At 50.7% G+C, this 26,223-nt stretch overlaps 1 protein-coding gene across 3 annotated transcripts in view; it reads right to left on the reverse strand.

Moving 5' to 3' along the window:
• LOC146493974 (nucleolar protein 4-like) overlaps nucleotides 1-26,223 on the reverse strand; it is a 104,726-nt gene that overhangs the window by 66,678 nt on the left and 11,825 nt on the right. For 2 of the 3 annotated variants that reach the window (XR_014871621.1, XM_085146636.1), the window contains exons 2-4: nucleotides 16,008-16,160; nucleotides 13,318-13,429; nucleotides 10,713-10,819 (exon numbers count right to left, since the gene is read on the reverse strand). Coding sequence is in view for 1 of the 3 variants with exons in the window: in XM_085146636.1 (XP_085002762.1) it covers nucleotides 10,713-10,819; nucleotides 13,318-13,429; nucleotides 16,008-16,160 (372 nt within the window). In the remaining 2 variants the exon portion in view is untranslated. Of the gene's footprint in view, nucleotides 1-3,989; nucleotides 4,543-10,712; nucleotides 10,820-13,317; nucleotides 13,430-16,007; nucleotides 16,161-26,223 lie in introns of those variants that run through there. The other variant, XM_085146637.1, reaches the window with a different exon arrangement.

Genomic DNA, 26,223 nt, shown 5'->3' on the forward strand with positions numbered 1-26,223 from the left:
CTAACGATGATTTATCGAAGAACGGCCTCTGGCCATCGTAAAACTGAAAACATACAAAATATCGTATTAGCTAACTAACGTCAATAACTAGCTTGTTACACGCTCACTGCAAGCTAACGAGATAAAACGTTCATACTCAGTTAAACGTACAAATAATCAAACCAAGTATAAACAAAACAAAGAGACAATCGTTATTTTATCATCGCGCTCACTTATGGATAAAGCAACATTTTAAGGTCCACATCAGCTGAAAACAACAGCACTTCGCCACGTTCAGCCATCTTGGTTTTCCTCTATTTTTCTCAAAACAATATTACAAAGCAGCCACTAGAGGGAGCTCTAGGTCTAAAGCTGTATAATCCAGTGTAACTTGTAAAAGGCAGAACAGGGATCTGAGTGACTGATAATTCTGGACTCTCATTTACATTCGTTCACTTTTAAAAAAAGAGATGACGACGACTGATGTTGTGAGTTTCGCGGTGATGTCACAGTGCGCACATCTGTCAGTTCAGCTTTAGGCTACGCTCACACGTATTTTTGAAAACACAGATTTTTCTATGTGTTTGCACCTTTTTCCATCACTGAAAACTGAGATTTACGTGTGGACGAGGAAAACAGAGATTTATTCACGCAACCTCAAAGGTGTGCGCCGTTTTTGACGTCACGCTGTGCGCCACGTTATTGTTTACATGAGATTTCTACAATGGTGGATAGAGACAAAACACTGTTGCTGTTAATCTGACTGTCTGCAGTTTTTACACACTTACTGTCATCAGACACAGACAGAGGCGTCAGTGAGCTTTCGACACAGACACAACCCAAACCCCCGTCGTTTTTGAATAGATGAACTTTTTGTAACTTTAAATGTATGCATGCTGTTTGCACTTTGTTCATTCCTAAGTTGTGAGTCTACAGCAACCAAAATACTGTCTTTAGTTATTAACGTTTAAAATGATGAAGGCACCTGAGAAGTAACACAAAATTATCTGCCTTTCCAGAAAAACACAAACTTTCAGACGTACTTAATGTTTTGTGACGGCACAAAACCCCGTTTAGTGTTTCGCTGCCAGACTTCTAGACTTCTGATTGGCCAACATTTCATTTTTAGCGTGGAATAATGGAAAATCTCTGTTTTCAAAAATACCCTTGGACGTGAGGACGTCGCCTCAGCTTAAAATCACAACAACAGTGACCAATGGGCGCTTCGCAGGGGGGTGAAGACCCTACGAGGTCGCGATGTTCTGGCTGTTCAAAGACGCTCAGCGAGCAGACCTCGATCTCTCCTGAGCTCAGAGCATTTCCACGATGCACCACAGACTCCAGAAATAGAGGGACCCAGCCCAGCCAGGAGGGAGAGGAAGAGGATGAAGAGGAAAAGGGGATTAGCAGGCGGGCAGGCTGCCCCCCCCCCGGCCCTCCTGCTGTGCTCATGGCCAGGTCAAAGGAAAAGTGCAGTTATTTTGGATCTAATCAGGCCTTCACACGAGGACTTATCCTGGGAAGGCTCCTCCCGTCCTCCTGTCCCCTAGCAGAAAATGGTCATGACGAGGAGGAGGAGCCAAGGACAGCCCCGCCCCGCGGCACACGCTTACATCTTCCTGTAAAATAGGATGACAGTAGATTTCTTCTTTTAAATGTTCTGTTGTTGCTTGTTTCGTGTCTGGACTTTAGTGTGATGCGTTTCCTGTGTTTGTGTGGATTCAGACTCCTGCAGCGATTCGTCAGGTCTGCCTTCACGGCGAGGGCGGGGCGTTTGATTTTACAGGAACACCCTGAAACGTACACGTCGCTGCGTCACGGTCACGTGCATTTATGAGCCGGTTGTCATGGAGACCCATCACATACCTGAAAGCTCACGCTCACCAGGCCCGGGTCGGATCCCGCCTCTTCTTTATTTTCATTTATACCTCGGTCTGCTCTGATTGGCTAAAAACAACAGTTTGTGATGTTACCGTCTTCGGTATCCCCGCCCATCCCAAACATGAGCGCTGCCGCCTGCACGAGTTATGACTTCGGTGTTTTCTCTGTGCCGTCCTCCTCCAGGAATCTTTTTAATCTCATAATTTCCAGGTTAAAAAAAAAGCTTTTAAAAATATAGTCCGGCCCCATCATGGCGTCCTGCCATCATGGCGTCCTGCCATCATGGCGTCCTGCCATCATTTCTCCCTGCAGAATAACTCAACTAATAATTAATAACGGGTGTATCACAGCTCGTGGCTGTCATGTGTTTTACTCTTGTTAGACACAGCAGCTACGCTGTGACATCATGGATTCAGGCGGCTGTCGGTCAGTCCAACAGCTGATCGCGATGCTATCAGCTGATTCCATCTGAATGGTGTTTCTGAGCTGCAGCGTCAAAGAAGAAGGACTCCCATCTCCTAATCTCCCATCAGCATCGATGTGATCCTTGTGACTGTGACACGCGCTGATTCGCTCTGACCGACATGTCATCAGGAACACGATGAGCCGGCGAGGAGCGTGGAGTCCACTCGAGGCCGGCGGCAGAGTTTAAAGAGCCGTCCTTCAGCTGGAGGAGCCTCGCTCTCAGAGAGCCTCCCACCCTGCTGCTGAAGGGCTCTCGAGCAAGGCGGCGAACTCTTATCAGCTCGAGGGCTGCGGCTCTGAATCAACGATCCAGCCGTGACCTCTGACCTCTGAAGGAAAGTCTCGTCTTGTCTTTGAAAGTAGAGAAACTAGAACCGTGGAAGAAGAAGAGTGGAAACGCAGAGAGAGGCGGTCTCGTGTGAGCAGCAGGGCGTGGCTTTATGTCTTCGTCACAGAGACACGCCCACACTGAGCATATGAGCGTGATCACAGGTGATGCCCGTTTGGCGAGTCCCAGCGTGTTACAGGTTTAAACGTATTCAACGTTTTTTCTGTATCTGTGCGAGACGTTAGACGAAAACACCGACAGAGACAAACATGCTGAACCTGAGCAGGTACACAAATATCAAACACGCACACATCGCAGCGAAGCAGCAGGATGTGCTCGGATCCATTTCCATGCAGCCATGTGATTGGTTAGAGCTGTACAGGTACGTGTTTCACCTGTGCGCTCGGATGCTTTCAAGCTATCATGAAACATCAGTGAAATATTTGCACAGCAACATCAAACTCAGTGACGAGGATCAGTACGGTCAGAGCGCAGGAACGCTTCCATGATCTAAAACCAGCCAATCACAGCCCTGCTATCGGCTAACTGTTGTGCTGCTGTGTTAGATAAGATAAAAATTTACTGCCTCGCCACTCCTTCAAACCCACGCCCTCGCATCGTGTTGGTCAGCAGAGGGTCGACGGTTTAGACGTTTCGCCGTCGGCCATCATGTGACAAGTTGAGCAGTTTAAGATTTCTCTGCACTCATAAACGACCACAGAGCAGGACGCTGAGCTCAGCGAGCTGTGAAACACCTGCAGGCTCAAAAACAACCCCATCATAAACACCAGCACCTCTGTGGGGGGGGGGGCTTAGCCCCTGTGGACACGCCCCTGCTGTAAGGTAAAGGTTATACCACGTGACACGCCAGGAAACCGTCCCACAACCTCAAACCTGCCCCCGTCATCATGGAAGCCAGCAGACTGAATCAGTGCTCACCATCAATCGATCGATTGATCGATCAGATAATTCATTGATTTTAATGATTTGTAGCAAAGCAGGTGATGAGAGTCCGAGCTCGAGGATTGTGAGGCTTTCATTCACGCGACACATCGCCGCTCCGCTGGCACGCGTCACTCACCGTTAGTCACCGTGTGCGGGTGCTCGGTCATTCCGCGCAACCCGCACGCACGCACAGACGTAAACACACGCGCACGGGAGCGTGTGCGCGGTCACCGGCTGCACGTGCATGGCACCGGGAATATCACCGACCCCCCCCCCCCCCCCCCTCCTGCCGCAGGACGCTCCGCGCAGTCCCGGGAGCATCCCGGGTTCAGACCGCTAACCGGGACCGGAGTAATCCGCGGTCGTAAACAAACACCTGCAGCCCGCTCACCTTCTCTCCTGCGCCCCGGGAACGTCCTCCTCCGCCGGCTCTCGGGCTTCTGTCTCCGGTTCTTCCTCCGCCTGCAGCTCTGTCACATGCACTACTGCACCGGGAGGAGTGAGAGCGCACAGCGGGATCCTCACCGAGGCGAGCGGAGTGGGCGGGGCCACGCGCGGTTACGTCACAGCAGAGAGCGAGAGGGAGAGAGACCAAATCCGATCTAACAATGGAGATCCGTCCGCTCCTCTCTCCGTCCACCCTTTGTTTTTCTCCCCGCCGACGATCCAGAACCGGCACCGGGACTCTGAGCAGGAGGCCGGAGGTCAGGAGGAGGTCTGCGGACTCCCCCACAGCCTCAGACCGTTCAGGGCAAAACGTGAGGACACATCTGTGTCAGGCTGAGGAAAGACGAAAATATTCTAAAATATTCACGTTAATGTCCGTGAAATAAAGAAATGCTGCGTGGAGCAGAAGACACGCAGTTTCTGTGGTCCAGTACGGAGGCCCAACAGTGACAAACTAAACTCACTGACAGGCAGGTGTAAGCGAATCAAGGTGACTACACGGAGGTGAACCTCATATATATATATAGATATATATATTTATTTATTTATTTATTTTTAATTATTGCTTCATGCAGGTTTGGTCACCCACGGCTCCTCTGCTGCCAGAATCGTCTTCTCTACTTCGCAATAACCAAAAATGAGCAGTAGGAAGAAACAGGTTTTTAAAATTTAAACAATAATAATAAATAATTAAAAACACTTAAATGGATACAAGCCATTTATGGAGCTTAAAGGTTCTTCAGAACAGCTACAAACATAACAGGCATGACATCAGCGTGTTCAGTGGACACAGTGGAACATGTTCAGGTTGCTCTCCAGCTGCTCGGAGGCTGTTTTAATAATAATCTTCATATTTCTGAACAAACACAAAGCAGGAAGCTTCATCTCTGGGGCACACTGACCTTTACTCTGAAACAAACACACACACCAACACTGTGCACACTCACAAATCAGCTGCTGACAGCCACTGTGAGACAATCCTGCCACCTACAGGCAGAGGCTGGAACTGCAGCGTGATCCACACTGACAGCACACTGAGGCTTCAGCTCTACATGTATTCACTTTATTTAATTTTTTAATATAAATATATAGATGTAATATTTGTAGGAGCGCTCCTGCTGCCCTCAGCCTCATGTTTTAAATCACAGGCTGCTCCATGAGGAGGAAAACAAAGGAAAGACTGAACTCAGTGAAAAATGAACATTTATAAAATAATTCTGACATTTTTGAATCTTAGGGCGTTAAAAAGGAAAACAATGCAAAGATAAATGTTAGTATACATAAATGTAATGAACACAACTTTAATGTAATTAATAGAAACATCAATTTAGGTCAAACTGAATCTTACACACTTTATTTTATTATTGGGGGGGGGGCAGCTTCAGCCCTCCGTACATTTATGGTCAGGTTCACTGTGGGAGTGGCGGAGCTGCTTCGGAGAGCCTGGAAACGGTTTGTCTGCTCTTATATAAATATATAAATAAATATAAGGATATATACGAGTGCGCTGTGCACTTACAGAGCGCCGGGGGGACTTTTTCTTGCATGTTTCCATGGCGATCGTACTTTAGTGGACAGTATACACCAGAGAGCGGGGCAGATGGTGAGAGGATAAGGCGCGATGGAGGTCAGGGGAGCCGCGAGGAAGAGGCTGAGCAGCACTTCACACGTGACCTTTGGATCAGCGTGAAACCAGCGACAGCGAGAAGGTCCCTCTGAAAGCAGCTGGGCGCTGAGACAGGAAACACGCCGCGGACGAACACTCAGACTCTCGTTGAGTTATTTAGGTTGCTCAGCTTTTTGTTTAAGCCTCCTAGAAATGATTTCTCCTGTTATTCACAGTTTAATGTCATATTTTCATATTTATGTTTTTTCTCTGGCTGAGTTTATTCTGTTTGTACATGTTGGTGAACATTAATATCTCAGCTCTGCAGGTTTTGCTATTTAATAACTGAGAACTTGTCAAACGAACAACGTTAATCACTCGCCACGTAGACGCCAGGAGCGTCTGGTATAGACTGTACATAAAAGACGGATGTAGCCACTGGTTTGACGGTATTTTTGTGACTATATTTTAACGACAGGGTGGAGCGCTGTTACCACATAATTACACAGATACCTGCTCATTAGTGCTCAGTAACGTCCAATCAAAATCCTAGACTCTTACTGTGCACCAAACTTGGAGCTCCGCCTTCTTGTTTGCTCTGTTAGCCTCACAGCAGCCGTGTTATTGGTCACATGATGTCATTAAAAAGGCTCCAACAGCACAAACATGGTGCAGACGTCCAGGTTAGCCTAGCAGCTACAGCCTGTCAGTCACAGAGGCCACGCCCCAGTAACCAGATGAGTTCCTGTACAGATGTTGAGGTGAAACTACAAACAGAGACAAACTGTATGACGGCTGTGAAACATCAAATACATCCATTTATGATTAAACATTTTTTCTATGAAATAAGCTGAAAACTGACCGACTGAACCTTTAACTGTTGCGACGGCGGACGGCGAGCGCGTGAGCCTGGTCAGCACACAGCGGCGGTGTTCATCATTAGACCCGCCCTTTATACGTGCACACAGCGTCTCAGACTCTCCGCTCGATCACTGTAATAACACCGTTATTGAGAACAACAATGAAACAAAGGCTTCAGTCCTCGTCCTCTCCAGGCCGGATGAAACGAACGGCCTGATGTTGCTTCGTTACACCTGTCACAGGGTGGGCGGGGCCTCAGGGACGGCGCAGCGGGCGTTACGCATTTATGCGACACAACTGGATAAAATCATTTCTGGTCAGTTTCTAACCAGCAGCTCTGGATTTTTCCTTCTGTGCTTTATAATTATGAAAGACCCCCAACCCACACACACACACACACGCACATGCACACACGCGCACACACACACACACACGCACGCACACACACACACACACACACACACACACACACGCACGCACGCACATGCACGCACACACACACACACACACGCGCACACACACACCCCTCCTCCCAAAACTAATGAAACGTCCTCCTGAGCTGAAATAATGGGTGAAGACGGGGAAAGGGGGGAGACCATAAATGATAATGAAGTACCTCATTCTCCTTTTTAATTCTTTCCTCCCCCTCCAACCACCTCCTCTCCACCCCTCCTCCCATCTTCACCCCCGCCTCCCATCTTCACCCCCTCCTCCATCCAACCATCTACAAATTTTCTCATTTTTATTTCCACCTCAGAGCCACCGCCCTGCCATCTCTCCATCCTCCTCCTCACCCATTTCTACATTGTGTGCAGTAGCACCCCCCCCCCCCCCCCCCTGCCAGGAAGCATCCTGGGTAATTTCCTCCTCTTATTGAATTGGGGTGGGGGGGGTGGATGGAGGAAAGATAAAGGGCTGGGCAGATGAACGGAGGCTTGGGATGAGTGCTAATGGAGCTGCTGGAGGATTCACACATCTCAAATATGCAGTCCATCCTCCTCCTCCTCCTCCTCCTTCGTCTTCTTGTTTCGTCTCTGGGGTAAAACTACAAATGCCCCCCTTCCCTCCTCACCCATCTTCCCTCACCCTCTCTCACTCACACTCATAAGAACGAGCCCAACAAAAGACTGCGACCTTCTTCTTCTATTTTTATATAAGAATGCTATTCAGCTGTGCAGACACACACACACACACACACGCACGCACACACATGCACACACACACATGCACGCACACACACACAGTGTGAACCTGATGCTCCCTCCTGTCCTGTGTTATTTCTATAGGTGACTCATTGCTCCTCTATTCCTGTCTGTACTTCTGTTCCTCTGGGCCCAACACTATAATCACAGTCTCATCCTGCCACACACACACACACACACACACACGCACACACACACACACACACACACACACACACACACACACACAGTCTGTTAAAACGTAACTCTTTCTGCGTCGCTCTGAGGTTGTGTGGATGTGTGCGGCGGTCAGCAGCATTATGACAGCTGATATTATTTTATTGGCATATAAATGAAAATAACAGGAAGTGGATTTGAACGTGTGCAGAGGTTAGTGCAGCTTTACACCAGCAGGGGGCGACACCTGATCTCTCGGTAAACATGATGCGTCGCTGGCTTCACGTCTACACTCACACAAAGGGAAACGTGCGTGCAGCTCTGCGTGCAGGAAGCGTGCCGCCTTTGAGCACCGGTCAGCTGATGTCATCAGCGATAAGTTGGCGCTACCACGGAGACAGTCTGGCAATCACCTGCAATCTGTAGTTCACATTAACTCCTCCCAATCATGGGTTTAAAACTGACCGGAGATGTGAAGCTGCAGGACGGCGAGTTACCTGCAGAATGAGACGGGAACACGAGCAGGAACCAGGCGCTACGAGCCGCATCGAGACTGGCTGTGCCGTCACAGGTCGCTCTGAGGCTGACGCTGTTGCGCCTCCGGCTTACTGAATCCCCCAAAATTCAGTGCAATCGCTGCGAAATCTCCAGTTTTTCCCAGTCACGCAAAAGGAGCTGCGGCTAACAGCTCCGCTCAGCATCCACACAGCGGTCACCCCCATCAGTGAAACGCTGCACACGGCCCTGTCAGGGCTTTTAGTCGGATTATAATCTGCTCACACGAAGCCAACAGGAAATGCTGCACACGCCGTGGAAGCCTGAGAGCTCGTTAAAAATCGTCTCCATGACCGACACGCAGGCACAGACGCTGATTATCGGCAAACAGCTTCAGATATCGGATCTGATATTGATCGCGGAGCCAGATCACATCGAACTCGAACGGCCGGAGGCGCAAAACAGAAGCAGCGTATTTTTATTGATCACGGGGCGATGCATGGCTGCAGATCGATGCGCGCCTGTTCATGCTGAAGCATTTACATTTCTTACTTTGCTCCCAAACTTCTGAAGCACGGACCAATAATCAGCCGCCGTCTGAGGGTCAAACTCACAGCGACTCCCCACAAAACCAAGCGCTCTTCCCTCAACGAGGTGTGTTGAGTGCAGCAGAGGTCAAAGGTCAAAGGTTTGTAAAAGGTTTTTAAAAATGCAGCTGGAAAACGATGCTGAGCGTAACCAAGGCAACAAACGTGTTTGCACGAGCTCGATAATGAGACGCCACGAACCAATGAAACGGCTCGGACATCACCGCGCAGACCAGAGAGAAGCAGGTGTGTGTGCGTGTGTGTGTGTGTGTGTGTGTGTGCATGTGTGTGTGCATGTGTGTGTGCATGTGTGCATGTGTGTGTGCGTGCATGTGTGTGTGCATGTGTGCATGTGTGTGTGCGTGTGTGCATGTGTATGTGTGCATGTGTGCATGTGTGCATGTATGTGTGTGTGCATGTGTGCGTGTGCGCGTGCGTGTGTGTGCATGTATGTGTGTGCGTGTGCGTGTGTGCATGTGTGCGTGTGCATGTGTGCATGTGTGTGTGTGTGTGTGTGTGTGTGCATGTGTGTGTGTGCGTGTGTGTGTGTGTGCGCGTGTGTGCATGTGTGCGTGCGCATGTGTGCATGTGCATGTGTGTGTGCATGTGTGCGTGTGTGTGTGTGTGCATGTGTGCATGTGTGCGTGTGCATGTGTGTGCATGTGTGTGTGCATGTGTGTGTGCGTGTGCATGTGTGTGTGCGTGTGCATGTGTGCATGTGTGTGCATGTGTGTGTGCATGTGTGTGTGCGTGTGCATGTGTGTGTGCGTGTGTGTGTGTGTGTGTACTGGCATACTAAAGTAAATTGGCACTTGAATGTGTTTCTGTCTCCTCGGCTAATTAACCCGACGCTCAGAGGCCGGCTTAATTGAAAAGGGCTCAGCCCTCGATTCCCCTTATCTAACACACACACACACACACACGCACGCACACGCACGCACGCACACACACGCACACACACACACACACACACACACACACACACACACACACACGTGAGCTATATGGCTGTCACTGTGTGTGGTATTGATGGAGGTGTTGGAACAATGTGGAATGAAGCCGTCGCAGCCCCACCAGCTGATGATGGAGCGCCTCCCTGTTACGTTTCCTGACTGTGGACGTCGTCATTCAGCCGTCGAATCCAATTATCGACTGAAATATGATCAGGAACCTCGAGGTGAATGACTGGAATTAGTCTGGACCGCTGCAGAACTCCGTTCCCCTACACGCTCAAACCAAAGTGACCATTAACCCTTCAACGTCTTCCAGGTCACCCAGCAACACACCTACAGTTAGAGGCGGGGTTTGTTTAACCATGTGAAACAGTCTCAGTTTCTACAGCAGCTTCAAAGGCAGGTGTCGACATGCGGAGGGGAAATAAGAGAACAGACGGCGTGACGCAGACAGACAGGAAGCACAGACAGGAAGCTGACAGAGCCACAGGATGTGATGTAACCTGAAAAAACAGAAATGCAGCGGAGGCCGGGCCGCGCCGACGCCGGGCCGACGCCGTCTGATCACGAACACAAACCTGTCTCGTGATTAACGAAGGCTGCACTGACCTCAGCGAGCGCTCACTCACACTCTCGTCTCATTACGAGGTTTAATTGCAGCGCAGGACGCTGTGTGGGAGGAGTGTTCCTGCGGAGGGATCGGCGCTCCTCCTGGTTTCCTCCCACATGCCGTCACGCACGCTCGACCTCCTGGACTTCCTCTGTAACGTCTCCTCTCACGCACGCAAACACACCACTGTCACGTACCTTAGTGCTGCTGATGCTCTGCAGCTTCATCTGCTTCATGTAGGTGGTGGTGAGAGGCACGTTGTAGTCAATGACCTCTGACACCTGAGGGCTCGGCCTGTCGTTCTCTGTAGAGGAGAGGGGGAGGAGCCATTAGGAGGCACGCAGGATCACCGAGAGACGAGGAGCTCTGATATCTGTTCCTGTGCTTCTAACAGCGAGCTCAGTGTGCTTTTTACACGCTTGGGCCTGGATGATGTCACAGAAATCAGAAGGAAGCTGTGTTAAAGGGGGAGGAGCTAGAGCAGCTTGTTTCAGTCAGATGATCAGGCTCAGCGTGAGAAAAAGAAGGATTATTTTGGACTGGGAGTCATGCAAAGCTGCTCTCAGAGAGTCCGGGGGTGAAGACACGAGCCTTCGTCCTCCCGAGGGGAGAAATGAAACCCGATTAAAGCAGCCGAAGAAGAAGAGTCAGTTTGTGATGTTTCTCCAGCCGTGCTCGCACTCATTCAGGACGTGTCTAACATCTGGAGGCATGAACGCCGATCAAATCAATTGGGGGGGTACAGCGACCGCCATTTTTAAAACGGCTCAGATATTTGCATTATATTGATTTACTGTCGATCCATAATCTCTGTGTCACACACACACACACACACGCACACACACACACACACACACACCTTTATGTGTTCAGTGACTCCCACTAAAGTTCAGCTGTGAATTATTTAATGCAATTAATCAGTGCAGAGCGGGACACAGTTAATTGACACTGACAGCAGCAGGACCACCGTGTGTGTGTGTGTGTGTGTGTGTGTGTGTGTGTGTGTGTGTGTGTGTGTGTGTGTTTAAGAGAGTGTCAATCTGTGACTGTGTGTCGGGGTGAAGCGTCACCCCCGCTAGGCAGGAAGGCAATTAGCAGTTTTCCCTCCCATCCAGCGTCAGATACACTCTGTGTGTGTGTGTGTGTGTGTGTGTGTGTGTGTGTGTGTGTGTGTGTGTGTGTGTGTGTGTGTGTGTGTGTACAGGTATTAACATCTTTGTGGGGACAGACAGCCCTCATGGGGACCTGGTCAGGGTCAGGCAGGGTCATTTTTGATGGTTTGGATAAGCGGCTAGGAAAGCATTATGTCAATGGGATGTCCCCACTAGGATATAAATACAAACGTGTGTGTGTGTGTCTGTTGCTGCACAGAAACTCGGTCGGTGAAAGTCGCTGTGATGGCGTCGGTTTGCTTCACAAACCTGTCAGGACTCCTCTTCCCCCACCCCACTCGTCCCCCCACCCCACTCGTCCCCCCACCCCACTCGTCCCCAGACTCTGTGGAAAATGAGCGTTTCCAGGCCCATTTTCTTTGTTAAAGCCATTAATTAGGCTAATTGAGGAGAGAGACGGGACAATCCAATGACTCCTCGATTTAATGAAGGATAAGACGGCAGAAGGGGAAAAATGGGGGAAGGGATGGAGGAAGGGTGAAGGGAGGGATGGTGGGACGGGACAGGAAGCCAGCAGCAGTGGGGGAGGATCGAAGAGCTCGAAGCCGGATGGATGAAGGAAAGACAGAAGTCTTCTGCAGCACGCACATGACCAGTGTAACGCTCCCTGCTGCAGAAGCTTTCAGGGCTTTGAAGCTGTGTGTGTGTCTGTGAGTGCACAGGTGAGCTTTAAAGCTGTGTGTGTCTGTGAGTGCACAGGTGAGCTTTAAAGCTGTGTGTGTCTGTGAGTGCACAGGTGAGCTTTAAAGCTGTGTGTGTCTGTGAGTGCACAGGTGAGCTTTAAAGCTGTGTGTGTCTGTGAGTGCACAGGTGAGCTTTAAAGCTGTGTGTGTCTGTGAGCGCACAGGTGAGCTTCAGCTTTAAAGTTTGGACAGAGACAGAAAAGCTGCTGATGGAGGCTTCATCTCTGCACCACTTCGACACGCTCGGGTGTTTCTGTGTTCCCGTGCGCACTCTGGTGTTTTGTATTTTAGCCGTGTGAGGCTGATGTGTGCGACGCCGCTGTGCCGACAAACATCTTTAACCAGCGTCTGCTGAGAAGGTGAAGCTGTGTTTATTCACACAACAGACGCTGGAGGCCGGAGGCGGCACAGGATGTGAGGAACGTGGACGTCGGCGTCTCTCTGCGGACTTCTCGGCCTCGACCGTCTCATCGCTTTCGTTTCTCGTCTCTGAACCGAAGCAGAAGTCAGACGATGTCACGATTTTTCCCCACAGCGCAAAAATGTTTCAACACGAGCGTTTCCATCGTGAAGCGGCTGCAGCTCCGTTTGCTCTTTGCACCTCGTGTTTGCATTAAATTGGCTTTGTGGTGAGAAGAAAGATTTCCTGCAGGCATGCAGCGCTGCGAGTAGCAGCGAGAATCTCAGAGTTTGTTTTTATGTCTAATTGTGTTTGTCGGGCGGCTGCGGAGGCTTCAGAGCCGCCGCGAGCAGCTCCTCATCAGCGTGACGGACAGGCTGCTTTTCAAACTCCAAACATTTCCCTCATTTCTTAGAGACTGTCGGCACAGGAGGACAGATCAGGTGGTGCACAGCACGAGGCTCAAACGTGAACTCTGCCCGAGCATCGTCAGGCCTCGTCCTCCCGTGCTCCTGCGTTTCAGCTCAAACCCAGACGCCGTTTGTACCTTTGCAGTCCTGCGTGGTGGTGCTGATGTGCATCCTCTTCTGACACTCGCCGCAGCTCATCAGGAAGCGAGTCACCGCCTCTCTGGGCAGGAAGGCGTACGTCTCCGCTATCTGAGGGAGAGAACAGAGACAGAGAGGAAGAGGATGTTCAGTCAGACTCTTCATCGAGTGTCTGAGATCAGGGAAAATGCGTCCACGTGTCGTTTCGTCGGTCTCTGTCGTCGTGTGTTCACTTTTATTTCGTTAGCGTGTTTTTGTCAGGAAACAAAGATGGCAGATCAAAACTTTAATAAATGAAACGAACGCTGACTTCGACCTCCGGGTGACCTTCACCTGCTGGGAGGCGAACAATCGCCATGTCGATCTCTGCAACAGCTGACCCGACTCAGCAGGTGACGTTTCAGAATAAAAGCAGCTGTTACACGGTTACGACAGTTCTGATCGCGCCGCGGTTTCCAGACTTTTTAGCCAATAAGTGTGCGATATCGCAGTCGGACCCGCCCCTCAACCATCACGTCCGCTTCCTAACACTAAGCTGGGGACGGCTTCAGAACAGGACGTCCCACACCGGCGGTGACATCACTGACAGCTGACACCGTAAACTCTGTTATGCCGTCGGACACGTCGGCGAACCACGCCCAGAAATGACTCTACAGGTATGCTTCATCATCATCATCAGTGTTCATTCTTCATCTTTAAATAAAAGTGAGAAAATAAAGTTGAATAAAATGAAATGTTTGCGTTTGATTATTACACAAAATAGACTCAACCTGTCCAAGAAAAACTTTCCACACGCCGACGTCGAAGACGCGAGGTCGATGAACGCGTGGGAGGAAATCAAACACAGAGGAGGAGGAGGAGGAGGAGGAGGAGGAGGAGGAGGAGGAGGAGAGGGTTGCTGTGCAGCACGTGTGTGTGCGAGGAAGTAAATGTCACTCACACACACACTCTGGGCTTTGTGGCATTATGAGGCCCTGCTGTGTTTACTCGATGGGTGGAAGTTAATGTGCACGAGGCAGAAGATGACTGATGAAGATGACTGATGAAGATGAACGAATAAAGGACGAGGAGACGAAGAAAGAAGAAATCAGCCTCTCCTGCACTGCAGCGGAGTCACCAGCAGAGGGCAGTGTCAGCAGTGAGACTGGCCTCTGAGGCCTGTCGGCGCTCCTGCAGCAGCTCTGCAGGCTTCATGGGGTCAGAGTTAAACGCTCAGAGAACCACAGCGAATAAAAATGAAAGAGAAACAGGAAGTCCTGAGCACGCAGAGCCCACGCCCTGGTAACAGGTCTGGATTCACGTGCAGGACGCAGTCACAAAGTCAGACTTCAACCCTGAAACTGCCCGTCACAGCTTCCTGCAGCTTCTTCTCTCAGATCACTCCCACCCTCAGCGCCTCATCAGGAACATCTGTTCAAAGATCTTCGTCCAACTCATCTCATGTGTTCCCTCAGCTTTGATCACCTGTTGTCAGCTTCATATTAAGAGCTCATCCTTCATCCTCGGCTTCATGGTGCTTCATGGTGCTTCATGGTGCTTCATGGTGTCACCGATCACCTTCATTTATCCGCAGCTTCATTCAGTCGTTAGTAGCTTCAACTAAACAATAACACAAGTTTTATTCTCAGTTTGACCTTTAGCCAGGTAACGCTGACAGGTGGACACCAGTTACCTGAGATCATCTACCTGTCCTGATACTGTGTGTGTGTGTGTGTGTGTAGGTGTGTGTGTGTGTGTGTGTGTGTGTGTGTGTGTGCGCGTGTGTCACAGGTCAGCTGAGCATCGACTGTTTTAATACTCAGCACACATTCTTGATCCTTCTGGTGCTGCTGAGCTGATTATTGATCGAGTGACTGAAATAAGCCGCAGACGAGAAAAGACGACGTTTAGGTGACGTCATCACGCCACCATCACGGCGTTCTGCGATGAACTGGCCGGTCAGACTCAAGCAGGTATCTGATCACACACGTGTGACGCTCCTCACAGATCTTACAGCTCGCCGGGTCCATGTTCAGCTCGCCCTTGTGTCGATACCCAACCCCACAAAGGTGCAGCGGGCGCCTCACGATGCGGCTCAGGCTGCTGCGATGCAGAGGACGAGCAGCCTGACAGAGCTGAGGGGAAAGGAGCCTTCAAGCATCACACACATGAAGTAGTTTGAATGAATGCCACCTCGCTGTACCGACAGAGGGCGGCCAGAGGGGTCAGCGGCGAGCGACCTGCACGGCGGTGCGCAGCCGCGACGCCTCATCGACTCACTGATCTGTTTATTTGGATCCGACGAAGCTTCGAAATCAGAGATTTGACTCGTTTATAGCCAAAAACAAAAACTGCTGCAGGTAAATTCTGCCATGTGTGGAAGTCGCTCGTTTACGTCACTCAGAGTTTTCTGTTCGTCCCGATCGGCTCGTGGGCGCGCTCTGAGGTGGACGCCCACCGGGCCACAGCGAGGCTGCTGGGTTAGCCTCAGAAACTGAAAGCAGACGGTTGTTCTCTGCCCGAGACGCTCAAAGAGGAATGAAGCCCAAAGAAGAGGAAGAGAGACGGAGAGAGAGGAGCTCGGGTTGAGCAACAGACAGCACGAGTTGTGAAAGAGAGAAACGGCGAGCAGGGCGGAGGTGGGAGGGTGGTGCGAGGCGGAAAGACCACAGAGCCACAGAGGACAGGAAGCGGGCGGCGCCGTGCTCACAGCTTTGTAGGTCTTCTTCTGGCCGGCGTGCTTCGGTGCTTTGCCGGGGTCGCCGCTGATCTCCACGTGCATGGCGTAGATGATGTCAAAGAAGTCCTCCACCACCGCCACGCGCTTCAGGGACGAGTCGACCGCCGAAACGCCGTCCGCACACTGCAGGGAGACAGAGACAAACTCAGTTCATTCACACTTTTTGACCTTTGACCTAAAGCTTCACAGACGAGACGAGGACGGAGGCAGACGCCTGCATCACGCCGCCATCAGCTCTGTGAGCTTTCACTAAACACCTGGTAAACATTGGACAATAAAAAGAAATCAATACGTTATAAATACGTTATCAATATGTTAACACGACATGAACGAAATGTTACAGATACCAAAGAAATCCATCACCATAAGAACAAACGTGACTCCTGAAGGGTCAGCTCGGAATTTCAGGGATAAAAACAAAAGACTGTTGAAGAAATCAATCGATCAATCAATCGATCAATAACCAGCTTTACAGACATGAAGGCAGGAAGTCTGCCAACCACTGAAATGAATGTATAACCAGCCCAAACATGAAGCTGTGACTTTATTCTTCAGAAAGTGAGAAGGATTCAGATCAGCCTGTGAAACAAACGTGACGTTCGCCGTCTGTTACACAGTTTACAACAGGTGACCACTTACGGACGTCTGCTGGTTTCCTGTTTCTGGCGCAAAGTGGGCGATAAACAAACAAGAGAGACGATCAGCTGATCATTGATCAGTTTCATGATTGAAATAGAAACAGGAGAGAATGAGAGGAGAAGAGGCAGCTGTGCAGCAAAGACAGAATAACTGCAGCTTTGTGTCTTTTTCAATGTAGCTGATGTTTGTTTGCAGCTCAGTACAGATGCATGTAATCGTCCATCATGAACAAACAAACAAACAAAAATGAAAAAGATCACCATTGACTGGATGGCGAGTCCAGCTGTGTGATCGATCCAGAACATTGGCTTCATCCCTTTAATCACTCTGATTGATCTGAAGACAGTTTTTAATGTGATCCAGCTCAGCTGGTCAGAGAGCCGATAACAAGGTTTAAACCTTTCTTCCTGTTGCTTTGGTTACATTTTTTACTCTGATTATTAACGATTATGTTTCTTGGATTATTTCTCAGGTCCAGATGTTACAGATGTGTGACAGAGCTGCAGCTCAGAGAAACATCCAAAACCAAAGTGTCCAATCATATAAAAGACCGAACACGGCACAAGAGGAAATTAATTTTCTTAAACCGTCTTCTCTTATTCAGGTATGTTTCTATGAAGGTGAGTCCCATAAGGTTCCCTGTTAGCCACGCCCCTCCTGAGTCTGAACGTCAGAGACACCGCGAAGCTTTAATAACCCTGAAGCTGCTTCACCGTCACGCTGTCACACCTTGGAACCCATCGTTGGAAAACTGTCCCAACGATAGGAGGGAACTTCCTGTTCGCCGTCCTGCTGCAGGTTCAGTGTTTAAACATCTCACTTCCTGTGCTGGTTCATCGAGTGTAATTATACCTGCGCTCTAATTACTGAGCCGCTGTGAACTTACAAAGATTTATTAACAAAGCCTCCCAACAGATACAGACTCCTCCCCCTCTCCCCGCCTCACACCGGGGGCTGGGAACAACAGGGAGCCACGCGGAGCTCTCGATTTCCCACAAGGCCGTGGGAGTGGGAGGTGAGTGCCAGCAAAACAAAGAGGCGCTCTGAAGGGAGGCAAAAAGAGAAAGAGGTACACAACACAGAATAATAATAATAATGATGGATTGCATTTATATAGCGCTGTTCAAGGCACCCAAAACACACTGTCACTATTCATCCACTCTCGTACTCACACACTGGTGGAGGCAGCTACAGTTGTAGCCACAGCTGCTCTGGGACAGACTGACAGAAGCGAGGCTGCCATATCGCACCATCGGCCCCTCTGGTCATCACCAGTAGGCGGTAGGTGAAGTGTCTTGCCCAAGGACACAACAACCAGGACAGAGAGCCCGGGGATCGAACCGGCGACCTTCCAGTTACAAATAAGCTTCCCAACCCCCTGAGCCACTGTGAACAATCCTTTTTCCCACAGCACACAAACTCAGCACAGCGAGGACGCGTGAGCCGGGCTAAATCCGGGTCACTGACAGCACGGCTGGATTTGTTTGCTCTGAACAATCTTCTAAAACACGGCGGTAAAAGCCACCGCTTCCTTTCAGAAATTTCACAGTAAAATAAAGATGACACAGAGCACAGCATAAGAGACTGAAACACTGCCCGGAAGACTTTCAAAATTAAAGCTGTGAATTTACCAGAACAAAAGGGGAAATTACTGAGACACAAAACTCAAATGTGGGAGGATTTAATTTACCTCTAAACTAAAATCTCTGAATCGTCGCAGCTTCCTGCTCCTCTCCGACTCTAACGAGACCGCGATCTCCAAACTGATCCTACGCCTGAGACGGTTTGACCCCAGTGACCATGTGCTGCCATGTTTGCAGATGATCCTGTATCATCAGGAAGAACAGGGAAACCTTCCATACGTTACAGTGGCTGCAATTCAGCCGGCACAGCAGCAGGTGGCGCCCCCTATGGGACAGGGAGGACCACAGGGGCGCGCTGAGGCTGTTTTCCCGCCTTTAAGCAGACTTCTTTTGACTGGCTGCCACACAAACAGCTCGTAGCGCCTCCTGCAGGCCCCGGCTGAAATGCAATGACATTAACAGGAAGTGAAACGGCTGCAGTGTTGGATACAGAGGCATTATTCTGAACTGTGGATCATGCTAAGCTGCTCTGGCAAACAGGAATACAGCATGGAGGTGGCCATGATCAGAACAGCTGCTTTAGTACATTTGTGAGAAGGTCCCAGTCTTTCTGGACCGTCACGCCTACCCAACAGGAAGGCGTGACGTGAAGTCTCCAACTTCCAGGAAGTCCAGCTGGAAGTTGGAGTGATTAGAAGTTCTCTGAGCTTCCTAAATGAGCTCGGAGGTGATAATCCTCTGTGGGTTATTTCGCTTAACGAGCTTTTGCGTGTGTGGGCGAACACATCGATCAGCGGAGCCTCGCTGTCAACACGCCGCACGGAAACAGGAAGTGGAGACCGTGAGCAGCCTGAAACATCGAGGCCTGCCTGGAGGCACAGTTCACCTCAGCGTCATGTGACCAAACCTGTTATGATGGGCAGTGGCGGTGACAGGTGTGCGTGTGTCGGAGGGTGGGGTCATTATTGTAAAGCAGCAGATGTGAAGAGTCAATGAGCACAAACACACACACACACACACAATTAGGACACCATATCTTGACCCATTACCTCCCCCTTTCCTTCTAGGGGTGCAGGTAATAAGTGTTGCTATGGTAACCAGCTGCAGCTTATCACAGAGGAGACATTTCTAATGTGCACCCCCCCCCCCCCCCCCACCTACCTACCCCCAGTGCCATTACAACTGCTTGGCAGAGAGGAAGAGGAGGAGGATTGGCTGGAAGAGAGGAGAACAGGAGAAAGTGGGACAGAGGCGAGGAGACAAAAGAAGAGAGGAAGGTGGAGGAAGTGATGGTGATGATGGTTGGAGCTGAGAATAAACTGTAATTACAGGAGGCTGATTGAAAGATGGAAACCATGTTTAATATGAATGTTCATTCACTCATTCCACTCATCAGCCAGTCCCATAGACTCCAGTGAGTACAGTACAGATGTGTGTGTGTGTGTGTGTGTGTGTGTGTCTGTGTGTGTGTGTGTCTGTGTGTGTGTGTGTGTCTGTGTGTGTGTGTGTGTCTGTGTGTGTGTGTGTGTGTCCTGGAGCGCTGGCTAGGCCCTCATGTGCCAGGCAGATGAAGGGTGCTGGTCTGGCACTCTGTAAATACACATCAGAAGACGAGAGCACGATCACATTTGAGGTTTGACGTCACAGTGTGTAAAAACACACACACACACACACACACACACACACACACACACACACACGGCCAGAGACTGGAGAGAGGACATGTTTGTCCTCCTCTGTCCGCTCAGATCACACGTGACAGGACACCAGCCGACGCCGCGCTCAGTCTGATGTACTGATAACTCACACATACTGAACAATAACACTGTGCACTCTGGGTGCTCTATGAAACAATATACACCAAATCACAAAAACTCAATACTAAATTACACAAATATAAGCAGTGTTCAATAAATAATAGTGCTCAGTGAGGAAAAATAAAAACTTAGTTCACATTTGAAACGGGTCAGATTAAAAACGGCTCGAACAACTCGATGATGCAGAATTGTCTCCGGGGGCCGAGTCTTTGTCTCTTATGGACCGAGTCTTTGTCTCTTATGGACCGAGTCTTTGTCTCTGTGGACCGAGTCTTTGTCTCCGGGGGCCGAGTCTTTGTCTCCGGGGGCCGAGTCTTTGTCTCTGTGGACCGAGTCTTTGTCTCCGGGGGCCGAGTCTTTGTCTCTTATGGACCGAGTCTTTGTCTCTGCGGACCGAGTCTTTGTCTCTTATGGACCGAGTCTTTGTCTCTGCGGACCGAGTCTTTGTCTCCTGTGGACCGAGTCTTTGTCTCTGTGGACCGAGTCTTTGTCTCTGTGGCCCGAGTCTTTGTCTCCTGTGGACCGAGTCTTTGTCTCTGTGGCCCGAGTCTTTGTCTCTTATGGACCGAGCCTTTGTCTCTGTGGACCGAGTCTTTGTCTCTGTGGACCGAGTCTTTGTCTCCGGGGGCCGAGTCTTTGTCTCTTATGGACCGAGTCTTTGTCTCTGTGGCCCGAGTCTTTGTCTCTTATGGACCGAGCCTTTGTCTCTGTGGACCGAGTCTTTGTCTCTGTGGCCCGAGTCTTTGTCTCCTGTGGACCGAGCCTTTGTCTCTGTGGCCCGAGTCTTTGGTGGTCCTGTGTAGAATCATTACAGCGACTGCTCCACCTCTTGCTCTTCTCTTCGTTTCCACGGCGCTGCCTCATCCCTCCATCCCAGCCTCCATCTCTCTGCTCTGACCTGCTGCACCTTCACCTCCACCCTCTTATTATCAGCAGCCTCGCTCTCGTTTCCCCTCTTTCTGTGCCTCAGCTCAGCTCGCCATCCCATTTCCAAACCAGCCTGTTGCTAGGATACACACAGTGTCCATTCAATGAAAACTGAATTCCCCCCTCCACACCATCACCACCACCCCTGCTCTTCAGCCTCCACCTCTGCCCGTCTTCATCCAGCACACACACAGCCCTCAGGTTCCACGATGCAAAGATCCGCCTCCAACAAGAGCATCAGGAAGTGGAGCGGTGTTAATATTTGATAGACACATCACATCAGGGACGTTTTAAGCAACAACACGTGAGAAACAGCGTGAATGAAAGGAAACCGTCTGCCGCGCTGCAGTCCACTGAGACGTGACGGTGCACCCGGCGAAGCGTCCACAGGACATGTGCAGGTGCTTCAGTATGAACCAGAACACCTGATACTCGCGTGATCAACACGTGAAGCTGCCACCTATTTAAAACCCCTCCCACCAGCTGCCACTGCCCAATCCTTTTTTTTTTTTCCTTTTTTTTTTTGCACCTGTCCCATTTGGTTCTTTAGCCGTCAGAATTGTTGTCTGAAGACCAACAAGGATACCCAATGGATTTATTTTGCCAAATGGATCATCATGGCATTGTCGTATTGGTCCATTTGATCGACCTTTGTTTTTATTATTTATTTTATTTTATTTTCAGTTGTTACAGACGGGACAGACATGAGTGAGGGATAGGAAAGGGAGAAAGAAAGAGGAAGAAAAGAAAAACAGAAGGGGAGAGGGACAGTGAGAAAGAGGGAAAAAAAAAATATCTCCGGGATCACCTGTTGAGAGAAAAAGAGAAAACAAGCAAAAAAAAACAAAACAAAGCAACCTACTAAACACAACACCATCGCATTAATCTAGCTGAGTGTAAACAGCAGTAAATACTAAATATTGAATGTTGTTGTGCAGCACGCAGGACAGACAGCGCACAATGTGCTTTGAAGTAGCAGCCAAGAAAGGTGTGATTTAAGTCTACGAACAGTGAACACCCGTGTGCACACCTGTGTGGATCGGCGCGCTTGTATTCAAATGGTTTCCCCATGTAATGTCTGCTAGAGGATGTAGAAAGCCATAGCCCCGCCCCCCCAGGGCATGAAGCAGGCATGGAGGAGATCCAGGCCCCAGACATCCAGAGGCCCCAGAGTGCAAGAGCCCAAGGAGGACCACCGGAGGGGCATCCGTGCCACCTTCATGGGAAGGGCTGAGGATCCCCAGACGAGGGGTCACCCAGTAGCCACCGGGCAGAAGCCAGAGGGGGCTGCACCGGTGTGCCCGCCGGCTCTGCCGGCAGCCAGCTGTGCCAGAGTGAACCGAGCCGCAGACCCAGAGGCCGGAGGCCCGAGGGCCCCCCGCGCCCCGGAAGAGGCCTGACCGAGCAGCAGGCGCCAGGCCCCGCCAAGTAGCCACCGGGAGTGAGCTGGCACATGACCTGAGCGCCCAGCCCCGGACACCAAGAACCAACAACGCACCGACCCCTGAGGGCATCAGTCACCGGCAGGGAGTGTGGTGAGGGGAGATAGGCCTCCACACTTGGAGGGCCTGGGAGTTCCCAGAGAGGTGGAGTCTAAGACCCGACCTGACATATAGACACAGACAAACAGGCACACACAGACACAGACATGCATTCCCACCCTCATGCACACATATACAAACACTCAGCACTCACCCAACGTGAGGATAGACATAAATGGACATGTACACACAATCACACTCCCCAAACATACTCTATACCCCGGGTCCAGGTATCCTCGCCCCCAGAGGGGGAAACGGCACCCAGACCCAAGAGATGTTACCCTTCCCTCCGGGGTGGAGGCAAGCAGACCGCCCCAGGCTCCGCAGCAGCAGGGAGGCCAATCGGACGGCCAACACCTCCTCCCAGCCCCCCCGCCCCGATGGCCAGCAGAGAACGGGGGTGTGTGAGGACCCCATACCTCCCTCCTCCCGCTCAAGTGTAGTGTTGCTGCGTGTTGCTCTAAAGTGTATTTAAAACAAGGGAGAGCATGGTGCTGCTGCCAGAGAGCAGCAGGTGTTAGCACGGCCCCTCCCGAGAACCCTCAATGTCTACATGGATTTAAAATTGAGAGGTGGGCACCGGCGCCAGAGGTAGGTTTGAATACACAGACCGCCTACTGGACGGTCTGTATGTATGTATGTATGTGTGTATATATATATATATATATATATACACGTGTGTGTGTGTGTGTGTGTGTGTGTGTGTGTGTTATGAGAGTGTAAGTAATGTGGATGTCTAAGTTGTGAGATAAAATTGAGGCACAGGTGGCCAGAAGAGGACAGGGGGGGGGGGGGGGATGTCTCCCCTGCACCCTGGTGACACACCCGCACCCCAAGGCCCTACCTGTGTGGGTGGGTGTGGTGGAGCGGGAAGAGGGAGGCAGCCGGGGATGGGGAGGAAAAGAAGGGAGGGGAGGGTGTCCCTCCCTAGGGCCAGCTCCCCCGCTGACCCCAATATGCACCCCCGTCCTCTGGTATCCACCAAGGCAAGGGAGCCCAGGCCCATCCAGACCGGGGCCTACGGCAGCAGCACCACCAAGCCCCACAGGACCCGGGGCAGCCCACCCCACCCCACCGCAGAGGAAACTGTACCCACCCCAACATTCAATCATCTCCCAGACTACACAAGACACAGACACCCAGGTTAAGTTTATTCTCCACCTCTCCTATGTCTCTCCCCCACCTGCAGAGTGGACTCCTGCAAAGATGGAACAACCTCCCTGCCAGTTGAAGAGCCCCCCGGTTAGGCCGATGCACAAGAGGCCCCCTGCGCCAGGGCTGAGCCCCCGTGCACCCACCCGCCCACAACCTCGGCGACACACCGACGAGGACCGAAGCCCCCAAGGCCCAGCCAGAGCCCCAGCACGGAGGCGAAGCACCCCCGAACCCCAAACCCCCACGCCCGCCCCGGATCCACTCAGGGGCAGCCAGGCCACCAGGCCAGTAACCTACGTCCGCCAGCACAGACCATCCTCCAGCCCCGCTGCACGCAGCCACAAGGAGAACAACCTCTGAGAGCGACCAGAGCCACTAACCAGGTTATGAACACAACCCCCGGGTTAAGCCCTCCAGGGATAACGTCTCTAGGCGTCCTCCAGGTGCCCTAAGCCCATCCCAGCCTCCACATCAACCACAATAGCGAAGGCGGGACCAAACCACGACCCCCTACCCCCACTAGGTGATGGAGCCGATCAAAGGAGCCCAGAGGGATTGATCTAATGTGGTGGCAGAGGCTATATCGAGACTAATGCGATCTATTAGATAGTTTCTATATTTCTAATATAGAATATAGAAATATAGAAAATATAGAATATAGCCACTGCCCAATCCTGACCGAGCAGTGCCTCACCCTGCCGTCTCTCCAAACCACAACCTAGCGGAGTCCGAGCAGCTCGAAGAAGCAGACGACGTCTCAGTTCTACAAACAAGCGTATTTAAGCCCTCGCGGGGAGGGAGGTGGTCGCTGACCCACCGCTGATCATGTGAGTCGTCACGTGAGCCAAGGTGCAAACAAAGTGTGGGTCATCAGCACCAGAGCTTAACACCGAGGGTGAAAACACTGTGATAGACCTGATACGTAAGGTGGGGACGGCCACTTTTAAGAGCTTTCTTTGCATGTGTGTGTTCCTCGACTCTCCGCTATTTGTTTTTAGGACCGATGAAGCTTCTGGGATGAGACATGAAACATCTTCACAAACTTAGGGAAGTCAGGTTTCCTCCTTTTTCAAGCTCCTCAGACTATTGTGACTGTGAACCTACACAGATGTGGATCTGACAGAGTGTTTGTCCCTAAATGTGATTGTGTACCTTCGTTACTTAACCAACAAGTGCGCCTGAAACAGAGACGCCAAGGTCCAAACAGGACTGTACGAAGCTCCTCGCTAATAAAAGTGCAAACTAAGCTGCCACTGCTAATGAGGAGCGGGGTCTCTAACGTGAAGCGTTATGTTTGACTCAAAGCAGTGAGACACAGGCAGCACCTGACAAACAGCCGTGCACGGCCTGACGAGAGCGCCACGCTTCCACACGTGTGACCAGAGCGCCGACAGTCTGTGAGAAAGGTGTGAACACACCGGGCTCTGCACCGCGGGTTTAACGCAAGCTAAAAGCAGCTCGGCTCATTCAAAGGAAAAGCAAGCGAAGCTTCATTAACTGCATCTGTCACGCTGCTCCTCAGCCAACAAACAGCGCTGCTGCTGTTTGTTGGCTAATTAACCTCCAACCTGGCAGCAAAAATAGAAGCTTCACCTGCTATCACAGAGACCTCGCCCACCACACTTCTTTTAGACTTCTGCTCAGCCTCTCGCCTGCTTCTGCTCACGTCACCGATTCCCCAGAGTGGACAGAGCAACACGCTGATGAGGAAGACGGCCTCTGAAGCTCCACGGGATCAGATTTCAGTGTTTCTGCTGTAACCCAAGAGATTTATTAGGTGCGTGCGTGTGAAATCTTCATAATGAGGCATAATCATCAGGACCTCTCAGTCCTGTTAGAGTCCAGACCCAGAACCTGCCAGGAAACCAAGAGCGCTGCTGCCCCAGTTCAATAAATGACCTTCCTGATTACCGCGGCGCTCTCAGAGTCACAAACCCGTTAAATAAGCATTATATGTAGAAGAGGTTCAAACCTGTCTTTGACATTAATCTTCTATTTTGGATTTCATATCACTCAGCCAGATGCTGCTAATCAGTGCTCAGTAACATCCAATCAAAACCCTAGAATCTCACTGCACACAGAAATGAAGCTCCGCCTCCTCAGACGCTCTGTTAGTACAGTGACCTCACAGCCACCGTGATATTGGTCACATGATGTCATTAAAATGCTCCAGAAGACTCCAACAGCACAACACGGTCCAGAGGTCCAGCTCAGGTGAAGCTAGCAGCTACATCCACCTGTCAGTCAAAGAGGCCACGCCCCTAATAATGAAAATAGGCGAGTTATAGAAGCATTGTGCCCGTGTATGATCCACAGAGACCAGTTTGTGTATACATGTTTATTTTAACATGGGAGTCTATGGGACTCACTGCTGCCTCTGCTGGACATCAGAGGAACTGCAGGTTGGAGGTTCTGATTCAACTTCGAGGACTTGCTGACATTTACAAAAAGGACCGCATACATGTATGTGACGCGTTTCCTGTCAGCCATTTTTAAACATCATTGTTGCGGTTCAACACGATGA

Source organism: Neolamprologus multifasciatus, chromosome 20, assembly GCF_963576455.1.
Source record: "Neolamprologus multifasciatus chromosome 20, fNeoMul1.2, whole genome shotgun sequence".
Taxonomy (NCBI): Eukaryota; Metazoa; Chordata; class Actinopteri; order Cichliformes; family Cichlidae; genus Neolamprologus; species Neolamprologus multifasciatus.